General features: G+C 37.1%; 1 protein-coding gene across 1 annotated transcript in view; it reads left to right on the top strand.

Annotated features, from left to right (window-relative positions):
* LOC127935247 (adhesion G protein-coupled receptor B2) overlaps positions 1 to 19,082 on the top strand; it is a 271,317-nt gene that overhangs the window by 157,437 nt on the left and 94,798 nt on the right. Inside the window, exons 9-14 of the mRNA XM_052532945.1 lie at positions 2,150 to 2,344; positions 2,593 to 2,661; positions 6,623 to 6,731; positions 6,878 to 7,024; positions 11,055 to 11,130; positions 14,475 to 14,577. Coding sequence (XP_052388905.1) covers positions 2,150 to 2,344; positions 2,593 to 2,661; positions 6,623 to 6,731; positions 6,878 to 7,024; positions 11,055 to 11,130; positions 14,475 to 14,577 — 699 coding nt within the window. The remainder of the gene's footprint in view (positions 1 to 2,149; positions 2,345 to 2,592; positions 2,662 to 6,622; positions 6,732 to 6,877; positions 7,025 to 11,054; positions 11,131 to 14,474; positions 14,578 to 19,082) is intronic.

Genomic DNA, 19,082 nt, shown 5'->3' with positions numbered 1-19,082 from the left:
CGCACCGCGGATCATGTGACAAGAACCAACCAATCAGCTTCATCCTTTCCCGTAACAACGTTGAGAGCTCAGCCAAGATGAAGGAACAGCTGATCATAGTTGTATATGGATTGCAATTTTGAAATAAATTTAGTAGCAGAGCTACTGCAAGCGATTTTTAGAGCTGCAAATCCATTTATCCTTCGCTGAAATTTCCGCGTCTCATGGAGAGAGCACGTCATTGTTGCTTAGCAAAGACAGACGCCTCATGAGCGCTTCTGCCCGAGCGCTTTGGAAAGGAGGAGAAAGACGCGCTTAGCGTTTTCCACGCGTTTTTAGGAGCGATATGTGAACGGCCCCTAAGGCGCTCGCTCACTCAGCACGCGCTGAAGGCTCGTTGCAAAATGTCTAATGCATTTAACAGACCAGAAATATAAGATCCTAAAATAACCAACAGGTCTGGTGTTTGGGTTGGATTCCCTGTAAGCTATAGTGTCTAAATGCTGCAGGGATAGTTTGCTGCGTGCATGTTTCTCCTTTTTTTCGTCTTTTCCCAGATAGTACTGACGCATATATCCCAGATATTACCGCTGGTGTTTTTTTTTTTTTTTTTGTATTCCCGCTGGTGTACCCTGTCATGTTGCAGATGCGACATACCGTTGTTTTTTTATCCACCACTCTCTTGCCATCACCATTATAGCTTAAAGGGAATCCAAAGTGCACCCAAACACCAGACCTGTTGGTTATTGGGGGATCTTCTCATTTCTAGTCTGTTAAACGCATTGGCTATTTTGCAACGAGCCTTCAGCGCGTACTGAGTGAGCGAGCGCCTGCTGAGTAGCCTAACATAAACATATAAGATGGTGTTTTTTTCTTCTTCGGGAGTGTCAGGGGCGTTGCCTGTTACGTTGTTTGGGTTATTGGGCTACCTTGTTGAACGCATATCATTATATTTCTATCTCTCTCTCTTTTTTTTTTTTTTTTCCAAATATAATTAATTACTCCAACGAACCGTTCGGTATACATAATGCGTACCGCGTACCGAACCGAAAGCGTCGTACCGAACGGTTCAATACGAATACGCGTATCGTTACACCCCTAATAACAAGCCATAGAAAAGTGATAGATTGGAGTTTGTTTAAAGTGCCGTGTGTGCTGGAGAGAACATTGCTGCTGTCACTTTTTGCAAATGATAATAACTGCAATGGCCACTCAGCAAAACATTAAAAAGAGTCAATTCCATTGACGTACACCTACTTATTAAAACACACAAAGAAAATGAAAACCACTACTTTGTGCTAGTTCCTACAAAAAAAAAAAAAAAAAAAAATGCTTGAAAAGAAACTTCACTGGTCTCACAGCTTTCATATTGATTATGTACTTTCTGTCGCTTGTTGTGAGACTTTAGTGTTTTGATAATGATTGATTACTTTCTAACAGATTTAACATCCTGCCTTCACGCACTCTTTCTAATTCCTCAGCCACGACCTTTGACTTTGATTTCATAATGCTGAGTAGGTTTTAATTTGGTCTCGACCGAGGCGTGATTTGATGGGGTTGATTGTGCTGTTAACCTGTCCACTAACCCCTCATTATAATCAGACAGTGCTTAATTAACTTTGATTGCCATTGTCTGCCACCTCCTGCACTCACAGTACTGTCATTAGACTGTCAACACTTTGTCTGCTGACGTTCGACCGCAAACAAGAACACTGCTAGTTGATTCACTAAGGGAGAAGTTGTTTTCACTTTGTTATGCTCACACCTTGGTTAACTGTAGATGGGAAGTAGATTAAGGCGGCTGTCGATACCTTCAAACTGCTTTCGCTTTGCTCCAGACCCGGATCAATATTGTTTCAGCTTCAAAGCCAGCATGTTCTTCTGCACTTCCTTTTCTGGCTTACCTTTAAATCTGTCTCTACATTTCAGTGTACTTATTTATTCTCTTTTAAATTTTAATTCCACAGAATTTTCCATTAAAATCGGTGGAGAAAAGGCTTAAACATTTCTAAAATTGGTCTGCTGATTTAATTTGTGAGCTGGAGTTTATCTCTCTGGTCTTATTTCTAAACCCATGGGGCAACTTTGTGCTTTTGTGGTTATTGTTGAGGTTTATTTATCAGTGTCTGTTCATAAAAGCGTGTTTTTTTGTTTTGTTTTTTTCCTGTAGTTGCGAGAACATCTTGCGAAGGGTCAGAGGACCCTGGCAGGGGAGGGCATGTCTCAGATCGTGAGGAGTCTCCTGGAGTTAATGTCCCGTAAGAATTATTATAGCGGCGACCTCTTATTCTCTGTGGAGATTCTCCGAAATGTGACGGACACCTTCAAGCGAGCAACCTACATCCCAGCTCCTGACGACGTGCAGGTGTGTATTTGCCTGTGAGTGTGTGTAAAGGTACAAGTAATAAATGGGTAGATGACAAAAATTCTGACCAGGAAATTTTTCTTTTGATATTTTCCACTGTTTACACAGATTTTTAAGTGCTTTGAATCTATATAATGCCATGTATATTATACATTTTTAGATCAATGCTTGATATGTCAACTTCAAAATTACATATATTATTCCACGCCAACTTCATATATTGTAATATTTCTTCTTCTTTTTTTCAGAAATTCTTCCAGATTGTCAGCTTAATGTTGGACATTGAAAACCTGGAGAAGTGGGAAGATGCTCACCAGGTAAAATGTCCTTCCTCACCCCTTGACACCTGCAAATATCGACCAAAGAGCAGAACTGTTCATATCTGTGCCGTTTTAATTTCCCCTTCAGACAGAGCTGTGTCATCAAAGCCAGGTCTGATCCCACCGATTAATAACAGATGTAATCAGACTAGCTTTGGATGTGATAGAAGCCGACTGTGAAGTGTGTTGGGAGAGGGATGTGCTGTTAGAGCTGCCTCTTTGCATTACACCGCTCCATTAGACACTATGCGACTTTAGATTATGTGCAGTGAGGTCCATGGTGACTTTGATGTCAAGCCAGGCCATGTTTGTATGGTAATAAACTTTCTTCAACTCATCCATCCATGAAGACTTTTTTTTTTGGGGGGGGGGGGGGGGGGGGGGTCTAAACTAACTGCATAGTTAGAGCATACACTTTTTTTTTTTGGGAGTGGGGGGGGGGGGGTAATTTCAAATAACAATGTATATAATGGTTACACTTTAAAGTCCAGGGGTCTCATTTATAAACGTTCCGTACACATAAATTAGCCATAGAAATTGCGTACGCAATTTTTTACGCACATATCAGGATTTATAAAAAATAAACTTGCTGTAAATATGTACAGATATTATAAACCATGCGTACAAACTCTTTTTTTTCCTTAAATATTCCACTTGCATTAAAAGAGATAACACTGAACATTGAAATTACATAATTTTACAAACAACATAATTGCATAATTTCATTAACAATAAACAATTTTCCTGTGACATGTTATTTTCATTACAGCGAGGAGTGCTATAGGTGCGCAATAATTAATCTTTAAACTAAAATAAAGACCACATGTTATGATAAATATTTTAGCGAGAACAATAATCGATGATGCGTACTTACTGCAATATTATGACACTGCTGGATTTCTGTACAACCACAGCTGCATGGAGGTGTTAATTTTGTGTAAAGCCATCTCTACAACATTATGAAAATTCCACTATATTTGAAGGACATAACTAGGAGAAAATGATAAGATTTGCATGTTTCCTTTTTACAATACTTTGTCAGTGACGCACCGAATCAGACAATACACTGCAATAAATATGCGTCTATCTGTTACTAGTAAAATAGCTAAAATATGTTTATCTTATCAGCAAAACTGCATACCTTTAATTTGAAATAATCAAAATTCTGTTTCTGTGGAGTAAGCTCCATATATGGTGATTTTGGGGAGGAGATGAGTTGGAAATGCACATACGCACAATTTTCCCCTGACTGGAGTTTATAAAGAGATTTTTGCGTAGGTTGTGGCGTGCGCATGGTTTTATAAATCCGAAAACTTTTGGGCATACACAAAATCTAGCTTTTGTGCCTACGTAAAATTTTAGAAATGAGAACCCAGAATTTTAGTGTGCATCATGTCAGGATTGTCAAAAACATACATTCTTGATTCAATATTTAAATGTGTGGAAGAGCAAAAGATGCTTAAATAAGTCTAATTTTTGTGCCAATTTGTAGTTAGGGTAAGTATATTATTGCTCAAATTTAGGTGGGGATTTAAACAAACCTGTCACATTTAACAGTTTGTGCTATGTACACGTTTGATTCCTTTAGTCATGTGACTGGAGGAGAGGTATGCTATAACTTGATCTTTAACTAGTGATGAGATAATAAAAGTCGCATAAACTTATGCCACTGTTGAAATGTTAAGGGTGAGATTGATTGTTTTTTTTTTTTTTTTTTGCAAGGACACTATACACAATATTTATAAAGCAAATGTGATATAAAAATGATATACATGGGGTATGTGGAGGTAAAGTTGACTAATGGTCACATACGGTGCATAGTCTGTGCAGCACATGCTCGTGACTCCGGTGAACGTTTATGTTTGTGTAGGTATGTGGGCGGCAGGTGCTTAGCTCAGCGTGACTGAGCCAGATTTTGGTGTTAAAGCACAGTTGAGCAGGCAAATCTTTGACACACCTCCTGCTCTCCCTGCTCTGTAAATAATCATCTTCTCCTGTGAGCCTGCTGGAGTGTTCACCATGTCACCTCAAATACTCGTTCTTTATGCCAGAACATTAAAGGAGACGTGTGCCTTAAAAAAAAAAAAAAAAAAAAAAAAAAAAAATTACACTTTCTTCTTTCCCAGTGTAAAACTACAAGTAAGCCATTTATACAAGAGTGACAGATGGGGACAGTGAAAAAAATAAAATAAATAATAATTCTTTTTTTCTTTTTTTCTTTTTTTACTTTTTCAAATAACTTACACCAATTTACCAATCACAGTAAGAGCATGAGCATGAAGGAACGTAAATGGGGATGATCTAGAAATTCATTTTGACTCTAACATGGCGATATTTGCCTAGTTACAGAGAAAATTTGCTGTACTGTATGTACTGTACACAAATTTTGTTTTATCAGAACCTGTATATTTATTGTATATTGTATGTAATGTTTTTTTTTTGTTTGTTTGTTTTTTTTGCCACACCATCTGGACACTTACTAACTGGACAAATAACAAGAGCTATTAATAACAGAGAAAGACATAACATAAATGTAACATAAAACAAATAATGGTAAATGAATGTGGTATCATTCAAGAGGACCATGTTACATTTCAAAGTACCATGGTATTTCCATCAGATACCATGTTGACATGGTTTTATGATAATGCTATTGTTTTTTTGTTTTTTTTGTACATGATGAAACATGATAATATATATATCCCCAATAATATCAGGGGATTCTAGGGATTCTGAATATGTAAATATGATAGTTTATTAATATAATACTGATTCAAAATGTTGGTACTTTTTACGTCTGAATATTGTGGTTTTACACTATACCGCATTAATACCATGTTTTTTGCATATGGTACCTAGGTAGTACTATGTAGAGACTGTTGTCCCTGGCAACCAGTCTCCTTCACATTTCTAATGCAGAAGATTGTCTGTCAGGGACAGCAGGCAATAAGGCATCTTCAATTATTATAATTGTTATTGTACCAAAATATATTAATACATGTATTTCACAGAAGCCAGACTCAAATTCCAAGATAAAGATGTTCTGTCAAATAGCGTATTTTCAGCATACTAAGGAAATTAGGTCATATTGTGAAAGATACCAGAAACCTGTTTGGCAAAGAATGATGTCAGTTCCCCTTCTATTTATTTCAAACCAACATCGAGCACCAATCTGCTCTGTCTTTCTTCTGGATGCATAGCAAATCCCCATCTGCCACATATTACAATACGTTTAATTTGGGATTAATTCAAAGCAAATGCATATATATATATACACTATGAATAGGAGTCCCCTATGGTATGAAACAACAGCACCTACCACAGACAGAAGGAAGAGTAAAATTCCAGTTAGATTGAGAAATGGACTCTGTGTTCTCATGAACTTCACTGTGAAATGTGCAAGTGGCACGCTGTTTTCTGGAACAAAGGACTAGTGAATTAAAACCCGCTGCCAATTTATAAACATGACAGAGCCGAGAGATGACAGTATATACTGTGCCTCATCTCACACGTGGATGTTTATTTTCCATCATCGTTTCACGGCTGCATCATAAACTGTCACGATTTGGCTGTAAAAATAGCACTGAAAATGAAAAATCTTTGAAGGCAGAATTTATAGTTTTTCAGTAACAGCTTTTTACAGTTGACAGTTATTAGCCAAAGTTTATTTTATTGCAATAAACAGTTTATGGACATTTAGTGGTTTGTTTGGGAATTATGAGAGTTATTATGTACACTGTCATTCAAAGATGTGGGGCCGTAAGACATTTGAATGTATTCAAAGAGGTATCTTATGCTTACCAAAGCTGCATTTAGCCCTTTTATATATTCTAGATATTTTTCAGAATTCTTTAATGAATAGAAAGTTCAAAAGGACAGCATTTATTTGAAATAGAAACCTTTTGAACCGTTATAAATATCTTCACTTCCACTTTTGATCAATTTAACTTCCTTTTAGGTCTCTCCGGGTTCTGTGTTACTGATGCGAGTTGTGGAAGACTTCATTCATCTAATTGGAGAGGCTCAAAAGCCATTCCAGAGCTTTCTGGTCGTCACCAACAACCTCAGTAAGTTCCCATGGCATCCACAAAAGTTCCACAAGTAAATGTCATGTTGCAAACAGTGCAGTGCAAACCTCTTAAAGGTACTTCCATGATGCGTTTCATATTTGAACTTTCAAGACTGTAAATCTGTCTTTCTCTGGTTCTGTCAGTAATCACCATCCAGCGTGAACCAGTCTCGGCTGTTTCCAGTGACATCAACTTCCCCATGAAGGGAAGGAGAGGAATGAAAGACTGGGCACGTTCTGCAGACGACAAGCTCTTCATCCCCAAAGAAGTCTTCACCCTGTCCTCCGATGGTGAGTGATATGGGATATGGTATGCTAGTGCATGCACTCCGACATGTTGAGTGATAGAGATCTTGCAAGTAATGCAAGTTTGATTCCAGCTTGCAAGATTTTCTAATCTTGCCACTGTCTCACTGCTTATCCGAGAAAGAGGCAGAATGTCAGTTATGGCTAGTGTCTAGTCATGTGATATGTGCAATGTGTAAATATACACTTTTGGTTGTGTTTTCAATCATGTGGTATTTTCGTTTGGAACAGTATGTGAGATGCATTGCATCTCTGTGTGCAGCTTCATCATTGTTATTAATGAGATCCATTGGTATCAGCAGTACGTCTGACTGTCCAATCAGGATTCTGCTGCTTAATGTGAAATGCTAGTGTCTTAGCATGTTAAATGACTCTCTTTCCTGTCATACATTCTTCTCTCTACTCCCCTGATTTTTTTTGTCAGCCCTCCTAGAGCAAGTACACTCTGCCAAGTTGCAGTGTTTCAGCTGCATTTAAATTTGGGAATGAGTCTCCTAAATCAGTGATGCTCAACAGACGTTTTATTGGACATCTAGCAGCAACCATACACAGTTTCAAAACTGTTTGAATTGTTAAATTGAGTTTTGATGATTTCATGCGCTTGGCAGCCAACAATTCAATGCACAAAATACATAGCAGTTATCAGAGACATTATTTTCTTATTGATTGCGCCCATGTGTATCTAGTCTGGATTATATTTTCTTTTACCTTGTGTAGATTTTATTTGTGGTTTTTGAGGATAAGCGCATGTCACAGTTTGTCAATATGAATAAATCTTCTACAATATGACAGACAGAACCGAGGGCTAGGAGGTTCAATTTAAGGAACTTTAACATCAACAACAAAAGATATGAGAGACCTTTCTTTTAAAAGTAGAGAAACTTAAACTAATAAGTTTAATTTTGTGATCTTGACTATACATAATAATATGGCTGCAACCTTTGGGTCAAAACCTTTGTACCTGAATTCACTTGAAAACAGGAGTTAAGGAATTAACTCCACTACAATTTATTTCTAACATGATTTGTATGTGTATTTATGGAGCATATTTTCCTCCTACCTCATGTTACTACCATTATCAGTTTTTTGGATCGCACTCAAAAGTTTGTGAGCAAATTCAACGTTTCTCCGAGGAATGCAAAAGCCAAGTGTTTTGCCAGTGAACACATTGAAATAAAAATTAAAAAGCATTTTTTTCCATCTCATATTTTTTCCTGTAACCATGTCAGCTTCTCTATTAATAAGACCATCCTGTAAAATGTTTTGTTAGCATGATTTGACAAAATTCTATAGCTACACTGTCTTTAGATTTTATTGCTTATTTGCCTCATTCAAGAGGACAGGAGCTGTAATTGTATGCCCATTTCCATTAGCTGCATGATCTTACCAAGATGGCTGTTGATTGTTTTCCATATGTATCGGTCTGATGAACCCCCGTTCTGCGATAAATAACCAAACTCTGTGTGTATAATACTGAGAAGCATTAAGCTGTAAAGTCGTGTTTAGTTGACTGCAGACAACAACTGAATTCAATCCGTCAGTGGGTTGGGAAGAGACAGAGAACATGGTTGAGAGAATAGGAAGAATAAATGGGCCAATGCAATCATAGCGATCTGCCAGCATGACAGGCACTCAGTCCTCAAACTCAGTCTTCGAAAGATATTCTGCCTGAGAGAATGAAAGCACAGAATGTGGGCAGGGAAGAGCTGGTTTGAATGCTGAAGAGAGTGCTGAATGAAATGAGACAGAAACAAACGGACATCAAAGAAATGACCGTTATTGCTAGTGCCTTGTCGAGTGTCTCAACAACTCCAGGCTAAACCATTACAGGACCACCCAGCAGGAAACAACAAACACTTCCTGTCTCGACATGCTCCCCCATTCTGCCCACTGCCATCGGAGATAAGATGGCTCCCTGGGCTGAGCTTTGTCCAGAATGTTTTTTTTTATTGAAAGAAGGAAAGGTTCATCAGGGCCCTTTCTCGAAATGGCATTGTTGAAGTGATAGCTCAGAGAATAGAGGGGAAGATAGAAGTCAGGCTCCATTCAGACCAGACCAACAGGGCTTGTTGTGTGATTGTCATCTATTAACTCATAGTTTAAGATGCAGGCAGAAGCGCTGTGGAGCTGATTGGCATTTGATTTGCTGAGTCTGATAGAACTGCAGGGTTGCTGGATGAATCACGTCATTTGTCCTGTGACATCCTCGTTCTCAGTGAAGGGATGATACACGCCTCCCTTTATTCATCCTTTGACAGCAAACTGAGCTAAAAGAGTCTTGTTGAGATTTTTGTTGGTCTTTCGAGATTTGGGGCATTAAATTATCTGGCTGATTTTTGTTATTTTTTTTGTACACGATGGTCCAAAATAGCACTGCCATTAAACTTAATGTGTCTGTCTGAGGGGAACTTTTAATTACTTTTTTTTTCTTCTTTTTTATAAATACATACTAGCATAGTTTTTGCCCACTATTAATGTTAGATGTGTAAGCATCAGTGATTATAAAATATAAACTGTTATATTATATATGAATAATAATAAAATAATGCTGGAAATACAATAAGAGATTTTTTTTTTTTTTTTATAAAGTGTTTTTCTCAGTAAACTCAGTTTCTCAGTTTTTATTAAAAAACTGTTATACAAAAAAAAACAAAAAAAACATTAAATACATTTTCTAAGGTTCTAAAATATAACTTTGGAGAGATTAAAATATGCTAAGGAGATCACGTTATCCACTGGTACTTAGTTACAAACCTATATTTAGCATCAGACAGTGTTCATATTGTGTTCTGATATTTTAATAAGCTCTATTCAAGCTAAATTATTAAACCTTAAATTGCATAATGTCAGTGAAAATTGCAACAGTGATTCAGCCATGCTTGGCTGAGTTTCTCTTCATGAAATTTGCAGTAACACCAGAGCCTCTGAAGTGCCTTAGAACAGGCCTAAATGCTCATTTTCCATCTCTGGAAAAACTTTTTGAATAGTTGTGAGGACTTCCAGTGCAGCATGAGAACAATAGAACAATGAAATATGGACTTTAGGCTCATCACATCACCTATTACTGTATCACTTTCACTTTGTGTCCATAGCATGTCCTCCATAAGTGAAATATGATGGCATTTACTCAGGGACGAGTGTCTCTGGAGGTCTACAGCGTTTCAAGGAGAAGAAGAATTGGATGAGAGTGAGGAGGGATGGAGAAGAAAGAGGTCCTTGATAAATAGTGTCTCAGAAAAGAACAGATGATGAGGTACATGTGGAGGCAAGGCACTCGTGCAGAGGAGAGAACAAAACAAATGATATGAAAGGCACTGAGATGTGTTCTTCTGAAACAGGGCTAAAGAGCCAGTAAGGAGGAGTGGACAGATGGCCTGGGAACAGAATCAGTGGTCATATCTCTGTGAATCCGCTCCTTTTTGTCTTTTAAATGTCAGGATTTGTACTAACTCTCTTTAAGAGTGTTCTTAAATATCCTTCTCTTATAGTTTGCTTTGTGCTTTTAGTTCCTTCAACTGGAGCTGAATATATGGTGATCATAAAATGGTTGGGTTGCACTTTATTTTAAGGTGTCTTTGTTACAATGTAACTATACATACAGTATAAGTAATGAGTAATATTAATTATCTACATGTACTTACTATACGTGTAATACTATATACAGGTTATGATTTGGGTTTGGCTTAGGTTTCTAGCATGTAATTATGAATAATTAGTTGTTATTATAATAGTAACGTGTAACGTACACCTTAATATAAAGTGTTACCAATAGCTGTGATGTGTTTTTCCTTCATATTTGAATATGAGTAAGAGGGTCAGTGACATGATGTTCAGTTATTTCCCCCCAATGTATTAATTTAGTACAAAATCAAATGTTTTAAGATTTTCTACATTTCTTTTTTTTAAAGATTTTCTCTTGTTTTATGGTTCAATTAATTTAATGGAGTTTTGATCTGGGATATTTAGGACATTTCAAGTATTATGTTTTGACATTGTGACCCTTTATATCTCGTAGAATCAGATGACACACCATATTTTGTCATTGGAGCCATCCTGTATCGCACCCTCGGCCTCATAATGCCCCCACCAAAGTAAGTCCAGTCTTTTAGTGTGTATTTTAATACATTTTTGAAAGCTGTTTCAAGGAAACTCATTCTGTTACTCCTTGTATGATTGATACCAGCTGGCAGAGAAAATGGACAATTATCAACATTGAAATTGATCCAAAGAATGAAAGTGGAAAAATCATTAAGCCTGTTTTAATCTGTCTAGAAATGAGCTTACTTGACTAAAATGCTTATTTGAAGGTCTTGACCATACCATTTCCATTCTGATGGGAGGCCAACAGTTCATATGACTTCATACAGGCTTAACCATGGTTAATCTGGTAAAGTTTGCCAGTTTTTTGTGGGCTCATTGTGCTCCCACACTCTCACGTCTTCTGCTCTAGTTTTACAACAGCAGACTAAAATGGACATGCAGTGCTGTCTATTCTAAGAATACCTCCTATTCTTGCACTACCTGTCAATCCCATGATTCATACCATGGATATTCTAATGCTCTGCCAAAGGACGTGGCTCTTAAAGGGTTAGTTCATTGAAAAATCTTAATTATGTCATTAATAACTCACCCTCATTTCGATATCAAAAACTACGACTTTATTCACCATTGTCTTCTCTTCCGTTTCTCTTGTGAGAGAGTTCAAAACACAGCAGTTTGTGATATCTGGTTCTTGAACGAATCATTCGATGTAACTGGATCTTTTTAAACCAGTTCACCAAATCGAACTGAATCGTTTTAAATAGTAATAACCATTAATCCACAAATGACTTAAGCTGTTAACTTTTTTTAATGTGGCTGACTCTCCCTCTGAACAAACCAATATCCCGGAGTAATTCATGTACTCAAACAGTACACTGACTGAACTGCTGTGAAGAGAGAACTGAAGATGAACACTGAAGATGAACAGCTTAAGTCATTTGTGGATTAATGCATATTGGAGACAAGAACTGTTTAAAATGATTCAGTTCCATTTGGTGAACTGGTTCAAAAAGATCCGGTTAAATAGAATAATTAGTTCGCGAACCGGATATCACAAACTGCTGTGTTTTGAACTATCTCACAATAGACACGGAAGAGAAGACAATGGTGAATAAAGTCATAGTTTTTGATATTTTTGGACCAAAATGTATTTCCGATGCTTCAAAAAAATCTAACTGACCCTCTGATGTCACATGAACTACTTTGATGATGTTTTTCTTACCTTTCTGGAAATGGACAGTATACCGTACACATTTTCAATGGAGGGACTGAGAGCTCTCTGACTAAATATAAAATATCTTAAACTTTGTTCCGAAGATAAACAGAGGTCTCACGGGTTTGGAACGACATGAGGATGAGTTATTTAGGACATAATTTAGATTTTTTGATTAAATAACCCGTTAAGTTCTCAAATTTGCCCTGTTACATGGCCAAAACCTTAACAAACGGACTTAGCTGTTTTCACAGAGATTGACACAGGGGAACATTATTAGTCTAGACCAGTGGTTTTCAACCGGTGGGCCGTGGTGGTATTGCAGGTGGACCGCCAATTACTATTAAAAGAAATAATGATATTGTTCATATATGTAAAAATGTCTAAGTCATAACATAATAATATATTTTAATATATATAATAAAATAACAAAAATAAATATTAAACTGTAATTATGCTTCCACTATTCGAGCTTATTTATTGGATAAACCGCCAATTTATGTTAGATATTTTTGCTGCATATGTTACAGAACAACAGCAGTTGTGTCAAGTGGTACCAGCCCGAGTTGTTTTCTGTTCATTGACAGTTCATTCAATAAAGACTAAGTTATTAACCCAACAATAGTGGGGTCAGTTAATTTTTTTTGCAGTGGGCTGCGCAAACATATGTGTTTGGTTGTGTGGGCCGTGAGTTGAAAAGGGTTGGGAACCACTGGTCTAGACGGACACTAAAAGGTAAAATGTAATTACTCTAGAATTGTTGTTTAATTTTTATTTATTTTCTAAGTATGTATTTATTCAAATTAATAATTAAATGTGTGTGTGTGTGGGGGGGGGGGCATGTGTGAGGCTACATTTTTAGATATTCTGGTTAACTGTGTTGCCTTTGCCCTCAGTGCAACCACTACTGAGAGCATGTCTGTATTGAGAATTGAATTAGGCTGATTTGTGCAGCTGACACTGGGGGCATGTAGAGATGTACAGTATCTTCTCCTACTCAAACCCTGCTGGGGTCGGAAGTTCACTGTCCAAATTCACTGAACATGTCAGAGCCCTCAACCCGAGGAACATAAGAGCGTGCCGACAATCACTTCTTGTGTTTGCTTCTGTGTCTTTATATTGTGAGCCATGTTAGAAGCGTGGGTATCCAGGTCATTGCTACTTAGTGTGCTTGATTGTGACAGAGCCTCGTTGAATATGTATGGGATAAAGGCTATTTGTTAGTTTTTAGTTTGCTTTTGCTTTGTCTCTCATTATTTTTTTTTGGCGCAGAGCACATATCCTTGCTCTCGCAGCCCCAGGGAGGGCTAACATGCACAATTTGTTTGTGACAGAATGTATCTCCCTGTGACCCAACACCCACAGATACACAAGTTGTATCTTTCTCCATAACACCACACACACCCTCATACACACACATCAAAAACATATGGATTTGCTCAGCGCAGGATGGTCCAAAATAGCTCTGCCAATGGATTTAAAAAACACACACACACACACACACACACACACACAAACGGTGGCACTCAGCCATTGAATCATGCTCTGTCATGGATTACCTGCCAGGGTTGTGTCCCATTCAGAATTCAGTTGAATCAAATTGGAGTTGATGTGGCATACAGTGTCAGAGCCGTATTCCGGATTTAAGTACAAATGTAATGAACATCTAAGTATTTAACTTCTAAGTGTACATTATTATTCTAACCAATATTTGAAATGCCACCCGTGAAGTTTTGTATTTTATTTATGTTTTATTATTATTAATAATATTATTTACTCTACAAATGTGATTTAAAAAATGTATTCAGTTATGTAAATTGGCAATATTTAACTTAGTTTTGAGAAATATGTCTAATTAGCAGAGAAAAGTCTCTGTGAATAAATATGGAGAGTTAGACGAAATTTAAAATGTTATTGTTTTGCAACACAATTTTTCGACTAATAAATGTTCTCTGTTGTGTGACTGTGTTGAATTTATTTGAATTGCAGGTTTGAATTACATGATATTGTCATTTCAGTTCAGATTCTAATTGAGCATTCCGTGGGCAGTGGCCAATTCAACCATGAAGGGTGCCAACTCTTAAATACTGAATGTTGCCTAGCCTTGATTTATATTTGGTACAGTAGTTTTTAAATAGAGTTAGTTTTGGATCTTACTCACTCTATGTTCCTTCCTCCCAGAGATCCATTCGTGATCAGCTCGAAGATTCTCACAGTGACTGTGCGTCCTTTACCCAAGCCCACCGAGCCCTTGGTATCAGTAGAACTTGCCCCTTTGCTCAATGTAAGTACTTTATACTTTTATTTCTATTTTAACAGGCTTTAATATTAAATGCCCCCCAAAAATATGCCTATTACATCAGTATATTTTTGATATACCTTTCCTTAACTAAGTCACTTGGGTGACTAGTTGAAGCAGTTTTATTTCCTTAAACAATACCGTTCTGAAGTTTTTGGGTTGGTAAACTTTTTTTTTTTTTTTTTTTAACTCTCCCCTGCTCAGCAAGGCTGCATTTATTTGATCAAAATGCAGTAAAAACTGTAATATTTTAAAATATTCGTACAATTAAAAAAATAATAATAATAAAATAAATATATATATATATATATATATATATATATATATATATATATATATATATATATATATATATATATATATATATATATATATTCTAAAATAATTTAATAATAATAATTTTAAGCAGCCATTACTCCAGTCATCAGTGTCATATTATAAGATGCTAATTTGTTGTTGTAAAAAAAAATCATAATTAATTGAATTTATTTATATTACAATCTTAAGGTCTTTACTTTTGGTTTATTTTATGCATCTTTAAAAAAAAAAAGTTTTTTTTTTATTTTTATTTTTTTATCACTAGCACACCCGGAGCACATGCGAGTAATTTGTCCTATCGGCAAGGTATATCAGCATAATGTTTCTCATTGGGCCAATGGTGATGTTTACATTTTAAGCCATTAACAGCAGATCCCGATAATATTGTGCAAATTTATTTTGATCGGCAGTGTATATATGCAGAATAGAGGAATCGTTTTATATATTTTCAGAATTTTTATATATAATATTTTCAGCAAATACATATTATATTATATAGTATATTATTATATTGCCCCTTTTGGTTGTAAATGTACCACCAAACCGATAACCAATGAACATTCACTCATGGTGACAAATTGCCTGAGAAATAGTGAGCACAGACTTTCTAGCACAGTGAGTCTATTTGAACACCATAATCAGACACAAAATACAGTTCTGTTAGAATGGCCCTCTATTAATAATCCTCTGTTATGAATAGAACACCTTTAATCCCTAAATACACAGGACATAAAGTACTGCACATAAAGTCTCTCAATATTTTATGTGGGAAAAATGTAATAAAAATATACCCGCAAGGACTTATGCAAAATGTGTGAAACTTGCAGATTGGATTGTACATCAGTGCAGAAATCAGCTGTGTGGAGAACACTGCCATTGTAATTTTCCCCTAGTCGTCATGGCAACCTTTACCTGCTATCTCCACCGCAGAGGCGTGAGTTTCGGAAATGCAGGAGTGGATGTGATTCATCAATGTTTTCTATGTCCCACGTCGTACTTAGGTCGTTCCCCTCTCAGCTGTGATCCTGGGTGAGTCCCATCTGTATATGAAAGACTTTGGCAGGGGTCGGTGTCCAGATTGTCCAGTGGAGCCCTGGCCGCAGATGTCTGGGACATGGAAGGGGGCATCTGAGGCTCTGTGTTAGGACCTGTCCTCTGTGTGGACAGCTGCTCTAAGACATCCTGCCTGAGCCATCCTGACCCATAGGCTGCTGGGAATGGAGGCAGTGCACTCCAGCTGCGTCATTGGCTAGCGATCCTCCCTATTCATCAGTCTTAATACGGGCGTACTGGCATCTAAATTGGTTATTGATCACTGATGTTCAAAGCATCCGGCTGCAAGTTAGTTGAGTGTCAAATTGAAATGATGTATTTAATTGCATGTTTTGTTGGTTTTGTTTACCACCTGCAATGACAAAACGGGCTCCGGTCATTTGTTCTCATTATTAATGGGAGCACCAAAGCCATCTATCTGTGCTGCTGATAAGTACATTCGAGCCAATCAAATGGCATGAGTCCATACTGGAAACTTAAAACTGGCCTTAGCAAAGATCTGCGTGGGTGTTTCTGGGCTGATCAGACTGTTATTCCGTCCAGAAAACAACTCTAAGGCTGTTGTGGAGTGGACTGTGTCAACCATCTGTCATTCAAACACTTACTTCATGTCAACTGTCAGAATGTGACTCTATCATTTGATCCATTCCAGTATGTGCCGTTGTTTAAGAACCTGGGGTCAATGACATGTTTAAAAAGTCCTTTATAGTGTCTGTATCACGCTGAATCAATTTTTATTGGAGGTATACACTTCACTGAGACCATATAAAAATGTATAATCTCCCCCCGATTCTGGCAGCCCTTGTGGGAGTCTGTTGGACTCCAGAAGGTCAGAGGTGATTATTGTTCAGGTCATAACATCCCATGTTGGATTCCTCCTCCTAAAAAGGCATAATAGGCATAACTTGAGCCGAGACAAATTAGTCAATTAGACCAGTTGATTCGCTGATGAATCAATAATGAGCTGTTCATCCAGCCATGCACCACTGAATCCTGATTAGAGCCTCACACTGGTCATACAGTGAGGGCATCATCCCAGACTCACAAATCATGAATATATATATATATATATATATATATATATATATATATATAGAGAGAGAGAGAGAGAGAGAGAGAGAGAGAGAGAGAGAGAGAGAGAGAGAGAGAGAGAGGGTCATTCCACCAGGAGGGAACAGTTAATGAAAGTCTGTGACTTTTTGCCTCTTTGAGATGGCACAATAATGCGTCATTCACTTGCAGAATGCCAGCTTCTAGAGGGCACATAACTCTGAAGTAATGAATTTAGCTAAAGGGGTGCAGAGCCGGTGGTGGTTTTGTAGGCAAGCATTAATGTCTTGAATTTCATGCGAGCAGTTACTGGTAGCCAGTGCAAAATGACGAATAGAGGTGTGACGAGCATCCTTTTCAGCTCATTAAAGATTATTCTTGTAGCTGAATTTTGTATCAATTGTAGAGGTTTTATATAAGTGGCTGGAAGACCTGCCAATAGAGCATTGCAATAGTCAAGGCTGGATAGAACATGAGCATGGACAAGGAGTTGTTTTGCATTTTCTAAAATAAAGGGCTGATCTTCCCAATGTTGTATGACGCGAATCTGCAGGACCGGGCAGTTTTAGCAATATGGTCTGAGAAACTTCAAGGTTTATGGTTGATGAGCCTAACTGGATGGTGAAATTTTGACAAAGTGATGGGTTTTTTAAAACCACAAGCAGTTCTTTCTTAGTCAGGTCGAGATGCGAGCAGTTAATGATGAATCATTAGGATGGAATGAGAGGTAGAGTTGAGTGTCATCAGCATAGCAGTGATATGAAAAGCCATGTTTCTGAATGACAGTACCCAGTGATGCCATTTAGATAGATAAGAGAAGTAGTCCAAGAACTGAACCCTGCGGCACCCCAGTAGTTGTTGTGACTTGGACACCTCACCTCTCCAAGATACCTTGCAGGACTTATCTGAGAGGTAGGACTAAAACCACTTGCGTGCGGCTCCTGAGGTGCCATTTTCCAATAGCGCTGACAGGAGAATCTGGTGGTTCACTGTATCCAAAGCAGCGGACAGATCTAGCAAGATAATTATACAGGAGTTGGAAGCCGCTCTTGCCAGTGTTATGGCTTCAGCAACTGACATCAAGGAAGTCTAGGTCGAATGTCCTTTTCTGAAGTCAGACGGGTTGCTGTCCAGGAGATTGTTCTGTGTGAAAAAGGCAGAGGCTTGGTTGAACACAACTCGTTCAATAGTTTTTGCAATGAAAGGTAGAAGGGTCTGTAGTTCTCTAAAAGGGGTTTCTTAAGAAGTGGTGTTATACCAGCCTGTTTATTGTTGATCAAAATTAGATTCATCAATCCATAAAAATTGATGACAAGATCAAAATTAGAGGACGATGTAGAAATAATTGTTTTCTTTCTGAAATATTTGAAGGAATATTAGCTGTAGGTATACCACTGTTATATTAACATATTTGAAAAATGTGTTTGTGGGAAACAGTGATCAAAATTAGAGAACAGTAACAACTGACACACAAAAGGAGATTACAACACACATTTTGGAGAGTTACAGATTTCTTAAAACCTTGACCTTATCATCACTCTTTTGTGTGTTACAATCTAAATATACTAAATATAGACAACCTTCTCGTAAAGAAAAAAGGACATCAAAAATCATAAGTGCACAATAATTTTATAAAATATTAACTTTTAGTGAAAAAAAAGGGGAACAAATAAAAGTGAATAAGTGTTAGATTAAATCTGGTAAAATGTTGCACATTGCTCTTTGTATGGTTGTAAAATACATTCATGAAAAAAGTTATATATTTGTATATAAGTATTCAGGGCCTACTATAAAATTAAACAACATTTCTTTTAAATGTATAGCACAGCAATGAGGCAGCAACATATGATCAATAAAATGAACAAGAACACTTTCACCTAAAATTTAGTGTTGTTGTGTTTGTGTGTATATTTGTTAGGTCTACAAAACAATTAGATTGAATAGAAATATAATAGGGAATGTTAGAGGGTCATTTTTAGATGTCAATAGAACAGAAAAAACGAAAAGTTAATGCTTGTGTAAGAAGGTCCTTATTTGTAATAAATAAAAATAAAAGTAGAAAGAAAGAA

This window comes from Carassius gibelio, chromosome A19, assembly GCF_023724105.1.
Source record: "Carassius gibelio isolate Cgi1373 ecotype wild population from Czech Republic chromosome A19, carGib1.2-hapl.c, whole genome shotgun sequence".
Lineage (NCBI taxonomy): Eukaryota > Metazoa > Chordata > Actinopteri > Cypriniformes > Cyprinidae > Carassius > Carassius gibelio.
This window is presented reverse-complemented; position numbering and strand designations above follow the sequence as displayed.